Here is a 10,835-nt window from a genome sequence, read left to right as displayed (position 1 = left end):
ATGGGCCCAGCCGCTCCGCGGCATGTGGGATCCTCCCAGACCGGGGCGCGAACCCGGTTCCCCTGCATCGGCAGGCGGTCGCGCAACCACCGCGCCACCAGGGAAGCCCTTGTTGGAAGATTTTTAATCCCAGTCTCAATTTCAGTGCTTGTGATTGGTCTGTTTATATTTTCTATTTCTTCCTGGTTCAGTCTTGGAAGGTTGTGCTTTTCTAAGAATTTGTCTATTTCTTCCAGGTGGTCCATTTTATTGGCATATAGTTGCTTGTAGTAATCTCTCATGATCCTTTGTATTTCTGCAGTGTCAGTTGTTACTTATCCTTTTTCATTTCTAATTCTATTGATTTGATTCTTTTCCCTTTTTTTCTTGATGAGTCTGGCTAATGGTTTATCAGTTTTGTTTATCTTCTCAGTACTACTCTTTTTAAGATGAAAAAAATACTTTCTTCAACAAAAATTATTTTCCTCTCACCGAATACTTGATGGTTACTATGGAGGCACTTTTTTTTTTGGCTGCGCAGCTTTCAGGATCTTAGTTCCCTGACCAGGGATTGAACCTGTACCCCCTGAAGTGGAAGCACAGAGTCCTAACTGCTGGACCACCAGGGCATTCCGTGGAGGCACTATTTAATAGCTGGGTCATTTGATACATTTTATGGTTTGAGAGTCTTTTTATGAATTTTCGATTTTTTTTTTTTTTTTGGCCACACCAGGCAGCATGTAAGATCTTAGTTCCCCCACCAGTGATCGAACCCGTGCCCCTTGCATTGGGAGCTCAGAGTCTTAACCATTGGACTGCCAGGGAAATCCCTAGAATAATTTTTTAACAATTTTTATTAAGGTTTAATTTACACATACGAAAAACGCACGCATCTTAGGTATACGGGGCAGTGACTTTATGTATGTTTTCTCTTGTTTGACTACCACCATCTAGGTGGAGACATGAAATGTTTTACCACCTTCAGAAAAATTCCCTCCTTTCCCTTTCTAGTCAGTACTCCCATAGTCCCCCATCAACTGACACTCTGACTTATGCTAAAAAATGTAACATATTTCTGTAAAATATTTTTGAGATTGATTACATGCTGCATTTTCAGAACTCTATATTTATTGCTGAGTAGTATGCCCCTGTTACTCACTAATAAAAATTTCCCTTGTTACTCTTTCTGGGCTCTTCTTGATGAGAATGTGTAAAGCTTATAAAACTCCCTTATTGAATTTGCCTTACATCTATAAATTAATTTGGGAAGAATTAAACAGACATCTGACATTTATAAAGATGAAAAACAGGTAAATTTTACTAGAACTGGAAAAGGGAATTAAGTTAAAACTGTTGGTACAGGGCAAAAGAATTTTCATTCAGCTAGGTATTAATAAGCTAAACTTGATGAATTGATTTTCCAATACAAGAAAGATTTGATGGCAATAAAGCAAAAATTTGGGTGGGGTGAATGAATCAAATAAATGATGTCACAGTTTTATACAGAGTCCTAGGAACTCCCATTCTCTGACCGTTTCACAGGTGGAGGCTTGCATCTTGTTTGATGCTGGCTGTGAAAATACTCTCATTCATTAGGGCTTATAAAATGATGACATTTTCTTTATAATTCTTTTAAGAGCACAAATATTTTCCTGAAGAGAAACTCCATTTATCAGCTGTTTGTTTACTCAAAAGTAGGGTTTATGTACTAAGGCAGGATAAGCACATGAAATCTTCCCTTTTGTTTACCTATTCTAAAACTTACCAGTTCATTCCAAAAGTGATGACTTACAGATAATGTGTATTGACTGCTTGGCTATCTGTGCTTTGCTAAGAGCTCTATGTGGATTAGATTATTTATAGCTCACAACACTTAAGAATACTTTACAGATGAGGAAATTGAGCCTTAGAGAGTTTTCAGTACCTTGCTCAAGATTTCACAGTAAGTTGCAGAGCCCATATTTGATCTCCCCACGTAGTTTTACTGTAGAACAGGTTCTTAACCGTTATGTCACATATCTTTTCCCCATTCTGTATCTATATATGTTAAGTAAACGTTTGTCTCCATTAAAGTCATACAATGGAGAGGACAAGATAGGGTGAAGTATAGAGTAATGTAGCATGTTGTTAGAAACCTCTATTTATGAACCTGTTAGTGGATTAATATGGAAAGAGTTGTCCAGTTAGCTGCGTTTACAATCTGACATAGGTGGATAAGTTTTTGTTTTTGTGATCGAGTATTCTATCATCAGACATTTTTTAGTCATGTAAAGCTTACCATCTATATGGTTTTACTTCATGTCTGAGTAGTTTTGCTTTATGAAAAAATTAAATAAGAATTTGATGTAAATTTGAGAATGTTTGAGAGATGAATTTTCATAAATGTCAATTTCCATTTTTCTGCTCTGCATTCCATTGGACCAGTGGGGTATGGATACCATTTGGTAATATTTGCTAGAGTGTGATCTAGATGGGTATGTATTCAGGTAGAATGAGTTAATCTTAATGCCTTTAATTTGGGGGTTGGGGGTGGGCTTCTGGTCTTGTATGTATGTGTGATTATTACTTTCTTTGCTAATTTTATATACCATATATATTTGTATGCCCCTTTTCATTTACCTAGTTTCTTTGCCCGTTCTTTAGAAGGTGGGAGAAAATCAAGAAAAGATTTCTGACTTGTTATATTTTTGCTGTAGAATAGAAATTCCACCAGTGAAAAAGTTTGCTAAGTGAAACTTGACTCAGCTCTTGACATGATGCACAAAAGAGTTAAATTTAAAGAAAAATCCTTTTGCTCCCTGAAGCCAAAGCATTCTTTTAAAACTTTCACATGGAAGGTCTGGGAGTGTAGCCTAGAGTGTATATTTCTTTTGAAGTCTCAAGGTTTATCTGAAATGTATGGGATTTTTATGTTCTATTCCATTATACATTTGTTTTAACGAAACATAAAAACTTTAAAATTATCTTATCTCTTTGAGTGCCCTTGCCCCAAAATTAACATCAAGAGCCCAAGTCACTTTTCCAGTAATTTTGTATTTCTTGATGAATCTGTGTCCTTTATTAGTGCTTGAGAGCCCTAGCTTGATGAACTTTTTAGAAGATGGTGATTAACTGAGATAATTATTCTCCCATTTGTTATGAGAATCAATGTTAAGGGAGAGAGGAAGGATATACAAATAAATATGGTAAATGTAATTTGCATGATAAAGTCTTCAAGAAATAGTTTTGGTGGTTTTTTGTTTGTTTGTTTGTTTACATATATCCAATTCCTTATAAGTATGCTTGAGTAAATCTTGAATTCATTTCTTAATGTATGCCTTCTGCAACATCTCTTGTTTACCTTCAGGTGAGAAGCCATTTAAGTGTGACCAGTGCAGTTATGTGGCCTCTAATCAACATGAAGTAACCCGTCACGCAAGACAGGTTCACAATGGGCCTAAACCTCTTAACTGCCCACACTGTGACTACAAAACCGCAGATAGAAGTAACTTCAAAAAACACGTGGAGCTACATGTTAATCCACGGCAGTTCAACTGCCCTGTATGCGACTATGCAGCTTCCAAGAAGTGTAATCTGCAGTATCATTTCAAATCTAAGCATCCTACTTGTCCTAATAAGACCATGGATGTCTCAAAAGTGAAACTAAAGAAAACCAAAAAGCGAGAGGCTGACTTGCCTGATAACAAAATCACCAATGAGAAAACAGAAACAGAGCAGACAAAAATGAAGGGGGATGTGACTGGGAAGAAAAACGAGAGGTCTGGAAAAGTGGAGAAAAAAGATAATGTTTCAAAAGAGAAAAAGCCTTGTAGTAATGCCTCAAACCAAGTGACTACCAGAACTCGCAAATCGGCAATGGAAGCTAAAGAAATGGACGTGCACCCAGGAAATAATTCAGAAAAAATCTGTAAAAGCAAGAAAAGCAAAAGGAAGACAGAAGCTGAAACCCATTCCTTACAAGAACCTGTTAATGATGAGGAACCTGTGACAAAAAAGAAAAAGAAGGCAGAAAGCAAATCCAGAAATAGTCAGGAAGTGCCAAAGTGTGACAGCAAAGTAGAGGAGAATAAAAAACAAAGTATTTGCATGAAAAACAGTGCAAAGAAGAAAACTCTGAGAAGTAAATCATGTAAAAAAAGCAGCAAGCCTGCTCAGAGGAGGCCCACTCAGATAGAGCCTCATTGAAGTTGGCTTAGTGCCTGTTAAAGACAGGCAGCTTCTAAAGGAAAGTGCTGGTGCACAGGATCTCTTACCACCATCACCACCTCTGCCAAAGGAAAACTTAAAAGAGGAAGAGTCAGAAGACCAAAATTTAGTCCCTGCAGGCGAAGGACATAAAGAAGCCCCTCTTCAAAAAGTGGAAGCAGAAGAGGCAGATAAGAGTCTAGCTGGTCTTGCTGCTGTTACCAAGGCATCTGCCAATATTTCATCCTCTGAACAAAACTTGAATATGCCAGAGGGTGAAACTTTAGATGGTAAACATCAGGCTGACGCTATGCCTTGTGAAATGAAGATGGACACTGATGAGAAGAAAACAGAGAATCCCTCCGGCAGAGACTCGGCGGTTGAAGAACCAGCTTCACCACCACTTCTTCCTCTACCGCTAGAAAAATGTGAAGCAGTGTCCACAGCTACTGTGGCATCACCTCCTGTCACCGTGGCAGTAAATGAGTCTCAGGAAATGGATGAAGACGAAGGCATCCACAGTCATGATGGAAGTGACCTAAGTGACAACATGTCAGAGGATAGTGATGATTCTGGATTGAATGGGGCTCGGCCAGTTCCACAAGAGACTAGTAGAAAAAATGGAAAGGAAGCCTTGGCAGTCAAAGTGGCCGAGGGAGATTTTGTTTGTATCTTCTGTGATCGTTCTTTTAGAAAGGAAAAAGATTACAGCAAACACCTCAATCGCCATTTGGTTAATGTATACTTCCTTGAAGAGGCAGCTCAAGGGCAGGAGTAAATTTTGGGGAAGGCTTCAGTTCTTAGTTTGTAAGGTCTGTGACATTTTGTATTGATTTGTAGTAATAGACAACCTTTTGTTTTTAAAATTGCTTTAATTAGTATCCAATCTTGATTTTTAAGTGGCATTCTTTTCCTTAGGAATCTGTGTACCTATTGATGTACACATTTTAGCAAATCCAAGGGAGTTAGTGTAATAAACCAGCAGACATCTAAATCTGTTAGCTTTTGCTTTTAATTGAACACAGAAGGCCAAGGTGGTATTAGAGCCTTCTATCGATTGGTTCAGCTATAACTTGTGAGTTTTTTCCTCATGTCTATCTGTCTTCCTGTTTCACGTTAGTTTATTCTTATTCCTTGTTTAGCTCTGTAAAAATTAGCATACTTAAATAGCAAATTACTTGAAGAATTTGCCTGCTTTATATAAAGTTAGCACTTTAAAATTGTTTTAGAGATGAGAAAAGACATTTAAATTGAAGAGAAATTCTCCCAACAATGGACGTTATATTAGTCCAAGTATTTACTTCCTGAGTTTTGATCAGTATATGTGTTTTGTGTATGTCAATCGTCATAAAAAGTGATTTTGGTGGGTTTTTTTTTTTTTTTTTTGGTGCTTTAATGCCTTAAGATGTTGCACATTGTTGTTTTTAACCTATGCAGTTAAATTTTTTCTAGAAATAGCATTTGTGTTGTAACACTTTATATATGCATGTTTATTTTGACCTCTTTGGAGGGATGCTTAAGTCTTGTTTGCAAAAGAGCAGTTTTCTTTTTCCCTGCTGCAATTGTCTTTTTTGCAGAATATTATTAGTGTGTTCAAATTTGTGAGCAAATGAAAGATGCAGGTTCAGTCCATTGATTTTGATTTTAACATCTTATATCTATGCCAGAATCTGTATTTCATATAAGTTATTTATTTTAAATTGATGTAGTGAATCACAGCTCTCAGTTTGAACTTTACAATAAATAAACCACTAGGCTCTATACTGAATGGATTTTTATCTCAAGTGCCAACCGTAAGTAAACTTTTGGTCTGTTTTAGTAGATTTACTTCCTAAATGTATGGTGTTAAATCGTACCTTAGAGGAAAACCTCTTCTCATAGATGGTTGGTGTTTTTATGGCTACTCCGCTGAATAAAGAACTGTAATTTTTATTTGGAAGCTGCAAATCTGGAATTAGGAGGCATAATTACTCCTTCAAGTTATACAGGATATCAGTTTGTGAGATTCCAAAGCCATAGCAATTATGTGGAAAACCTAGGATGAGAAAGGTAGTATGAGTGCTGGTAGACCAGCTGCTACTTCCTGTGAATTCAATGAAAAAGGCCTGGTGAAAGTTAAGTTCAGTCCAGATTAAAAAATCATACTTTCTCAGGGATGTCCTGGCTGTTCCCGGGACAGCCTTTTTCTACAGGTGAGGCCTCAAATGAATAGAAGCTATTCTGGTGTTCCTACAGGACCACTTTGTATGGAAAAGAGTATGTACCCCGTATTTGTTAGTAGGTTCTTTGGCCAGTCACCAAAGAATATGAAAGACTCTAACATAGGTTTTTTTCCTTGCTGATAAGTTATTCATTACAATAAAATAAAATATGATCCCAGTAGGGAACTTTGATTCTGATCCTCCCATGTTCTATTCTGAAGTAACCACTTTATATTTCATTTATTTTCTTTTGTCTGGTGATCTCTGAGGCAGGTTTCAGAGTTTGGCAATGCAACATGAAAAATTAGGAAAAGTATTAAAGTGTGGGTAGAAAACTTATTAACCTGAGAGTGGAATTTAAGGTAAAAGACATTTGAACCTTGGAATTGGCTGGGAGGCCAAAGATTTAAAGAAGCAGAAGATTTTCTCAAGACATGAGTAAGTTGTTTGTTACTGGTGTGTGTTTTGTGTGCATGATGGGGATTTGTAAATGATGTTGAATTCTAGGTGAATTCTCAGCTCTGACAATCATTGTCAAACAGATCAGTCTGCAAATATTTATGTTTTAAAACTTAAATTATAAAGCTAGTTAAACCTTTCTAACAACTAGATTTAATATTCATGGATACATGTTATGTTAAAAAGTTATCTTTTACAGTACATATGAAAATATTCGTGTTAAGTTCAAATTGGAGATTGGGAATCAGTTTGGGGAAGAGGTTTTGTGGATTCTTTGACTCTTCAAAAGAAAAAAATATGACTTCTGGGGAATTAGACTAATTTTCTTATTTAGATTTAAAACTAGAATTCCAAAAACAAAAATGTGAAGGAAATTAAAACCCCTTATTATTAAAGTGATCTGTGAAAACATTGTTACTGGAAATTGAATGAACTTGAGGCCTTTCCTCCAGAAAACAAGGACTTGATTGTCAGGCCTATATTAGGTTCTGAACCTTAATGCCATGTATTTGTTCTTATTAAAAATTGTTTCATTGAAAAGTATATTAGTAATATGAACTTCTGGTCTAGTTGGGAGTTCTTCCATTTGAAAAATGTGCTATTTGCATGAGACTGTTTGAATCTTTTTGTTTTCTCAGTTTCCCCTCCACTGGATAGGATTGAAGCTAGACTTTACCTTTTGATAACAGAATAAAAAGTGAACATCTTGTTTATAAATTGATGTTTAGTATTAGAGTGAAAGTTAAAATACTTAGAATACATTATAAGCCTAAAGCTAGGTAGCCTTGTAAAAATAGATCTCTTTTAACTACCTTCTGCACCTATATTCACATTGCTTTTCAAGATATTACATTTTTTTCCTCTTTTCAGAGCTGCTTCTTTGGGGCTCTTTTTTTTTAAAAATTGAGGTGTAATTCACAAAGGGCTACATTTTTTTGATAAGACTTCTTATAACTATTGTTAGATGTTTTGCTCTAGTCTTCCAGGAAGGGCCATTTTATTTTTTAGAGTCACTTCTAAAGTCATGTGGTCCTTAACTTTGGGGACTCTTGCATCTGAGTGCTAATTCAGATTTAAGCCTAAGTAACCTCATTGCCTCTCACCCCATGAATGTTGACAATGGATGAAATACTTTGCTGTAGTTCTGGACTAAAATGCTGGGGAAGAAACTTAATTTTCTTTTTTGCAGAAATCAGGAAAACAGCTACTGTGCAGTTTCCTTTTGACCTCAGCAGATGAACTGGACTGATAGTGTTAATTCAGTTTTAAGAAATTATCTGAATCTTGATTTGAGTTGATTTGGGATCTACATGCAATATTAACTAGATCGGATAACTTTTATATTTTCACACGTATACATAGGCTCTCCTCACCCTCATCAACATCCTTTAGTTATTGAACTTTATGAACTGGCATTGAAACATTACAACAATGTTTTGTTGCACCAGTTTTGTAAAGTTTTACAGTGCAATACCTGTTACTTTTCAGAGACAAACCAAAGGTTAATTTCTCAAGGATCTTGCGTTTGCGTTAGCAGCATTTGATGGAGTATCTTTTTTATATATATATACATTTGTAATAGATGAAAAATAAACCAGATTTTTTATGCCTTTGTTTATTTTTGGTACATCAAATGTCAAGGAAGCCAAATTTATTTGGCCGGAACTGCAAGTGTATTAATAATTCTCAAAATATTTTCCCCCTGATAACCTAGGTAAGTAGAAAGGTTGTGGAAGTCTTTATTTGAGGTAAACAATCCAGTGGGTAGTAGTCCAAGTCCTTTCTTCCTATAATCTGCATTCTGGGAAGTGGATGTGGAGGTAGGGGAGAAACAACCTGGAGACAACTATAGGAAGTTTTATGTGGTAATTTTTTCCAAACCACAGGTCCCCTTAACAGTTGTAATACACATGTCCATTCTCAGTAGCAGGCCTGGTATCAGTAAATTTTCACGCATAATTGGAAAAAGATGCATTGAAGGGAAGATAAGATTAATTTACATTGAATGTTCACTGAATGCTAGGGCAGTATTTTAAGGGTTTTACTCTACTAATGGAAGTCTGAGATGAAAATGAAATCCAAGGGAAAGTGATAAGCCATATTGTAGTAAGGTTCTGCTTCCTTTGTTAATGGAAATAAAGAGTTGTGCTGTATGTTGAAGGCTTAGGTATTTGTGGACTTGAGAAAAAAGGGAGAGTGAGTTGGAGAAACATCAGAACAACTGTATTGCATTCTGTCCTGATGCAGCAAGTGACCTAGAAGATCATGAGTCAGGAAAGAATATTGTTGAATTGATGAGTGATTCACCCTCTTTCCCCTCCTGCAAGACTCTTCATCATCGAAAAGCAAAATGAATTTCCAAGCATTTATTTTATTGGCATGGTGGAATCGATAACAAGAAGTATGAAAATTTCTGCCTAAGGATATATGGGGAATTTACCACGAATATATAAATGTTATTGATGTGTGACTTGGTTTGTTACCTTCAAGTTACAAGTGGGTTTGGTTACAAGTGTGTTTCTCCAGTCCTTTGCTACTCCTTTCTCAGTCATCCATTTTACGTTTACCCTTTGGCCATGCTTGTAATCTGCTCGTGTCTCACTAAGGGCTTGACCCTAGTTTGTAGGCAGAGTTAATGGTACGGTAGTATGAGCTCCCCTCCAAGAGTACTTCAGAGGTCTCATCCTCAGCTCCATAAGGGCAGGCTGGTGAAGATGCTAAGGATAATGTACTGATCTCTGGTAATCAGGGGAAGTTTCAGTGTCACAAAATGCCTTTTTAAAGGGTTTTGATGCTTGCTGTACTAAGTGCAATTGGCCTTGCAATTAGAGCTGGTTCACGATGGGCCTCTTATTACTGTAATTGGGCAAATCATTTTTAAGTTTACTGAACCTGTCTCTTCATCCAGAAAATGGGGGCATATGGTACTTCTATCCATAGAGTGGCTTTTGAGTGTTAAATGCTTTTGTTGGTTTTTTAAATATTTTTTTTGGCTGTGCTGCATGGCTTATGGGATCTTAGTTCCCCTATCAGGGATTGAACCTGGGCAATGGCATTGGAAGCACCGAGTATGGAACTACTGGACCGCCAGGGAATTCCCGAGTGTTAAGTGCTTATTAAGCACTTAGCCTAGTGCTTGGCATGTAGTTTTAGTATTAAGACCTTTTCCACTAGATAACAAAGCAAGTAAGTATCCTTAAATATATAAAGTGCTTCCTCTATTTGGCATTGATTAAGTTGTATAAGCCACCTGCTTCTCTTCCATGTCTTGCAAAATAGCTTTTAATGTTAAAGTAGTATGTGGGCTTTTGTGTCAGATGATATTGTAATCTCCACTAGAGTCAGAATGCTTTTGTATTCACTGCTTTACTCAAGTACCTAAAACAATATCTGGCTCATAGAAGGGCAAATAGTTGATTGCCCAGGCCAAGAATTGTGTGTGTGCTTCTCCTTGATTTCAACTAATTAATATACAATGGTCGTTTTACTGTAATTTAAAAATTCTGGTAATACAGAAATCTCGGTTCATAGACTTTGGTATTGTCTGGATGCATTAACAAGGCAAGGAGGAGAGTTCACTCAAGTAGCAGGAAATAGCAAGTCTTGAGAAAGCGACTTTAAGAAACATGTTTAAACTTAAAGAGAAGTTGGAGGAATGGTACCCTGAAATCTTGTGTACCCCTTATTTGGATCCACCACTCACATTTGCCTTCTGTATATTATGTGTGTCTTATGTGGTGGACCCCCAGAAATTAAGTTGTAGGCATACCCCTTCATCTCTGAATACTTCAGTTTGTATCTCCTAAGGATAAGGGCATTCTCTTGTACAATCATACTGTAAAAATCAAATTCAGGACTTTAAAGATTGGTGTAGTTCAGATTGTGCCAAATTGCTTAATACTAATCTTTAACAATCTCCCTGTTCCTAATCCCTCATTGTATTTAGTTGTCACATCTCTTCAGTTTCCTTTAATTTGGAATAACTCCTTAGCATTCATCCTTCACAACATG

The 10,835-nt window shown here is 36.6% G+C and overlaps 1 protein-coding gene across 1 annotated transcript in view; it reads left to right on the top strand.

Annotated features, from left to right (window-relative positions):
• The window catches only part of LOC102995069 (RE1-silencing transcription factor), a 46,428-nt gene extending 38,014 nt beyond the window's left edge, over nt 1–8,414 (top strand). Inside the window, 2 exon segments of the mRNA XM_028491814.2 lie at nt 3,326–4,157; nt 4,159–8,414. Of these exon segments, the coding sequence (XP_028347615.2) occupies nt 3,326–4,157; nt 4,159–4,942 (1,616 nt within the window). The 3' untranslated portion in view covers nt 4,943–8,414.
• The last annotated feature ends 2,421 nt before the right edge of the window (nt 8,415–10,835 follow it).

The sequence above is a fragment of the Physeter macrocephalus genome, chromosome 7, assembly GCF_002837175.3.
Source record: "Physeter macrocephalus isolate SW-GA chromosome 7, ASM283717v5, whole genome shotgun sequence".
NCBI lineage: Eukaryota > Metazoa > Chordata > Mammalia > Artiodactyla > Physeteridae > Physeter > Physeter macrocephalus.
This window is presented reverse-complemented; position numbering and strand designations above follow the sequence as displayed.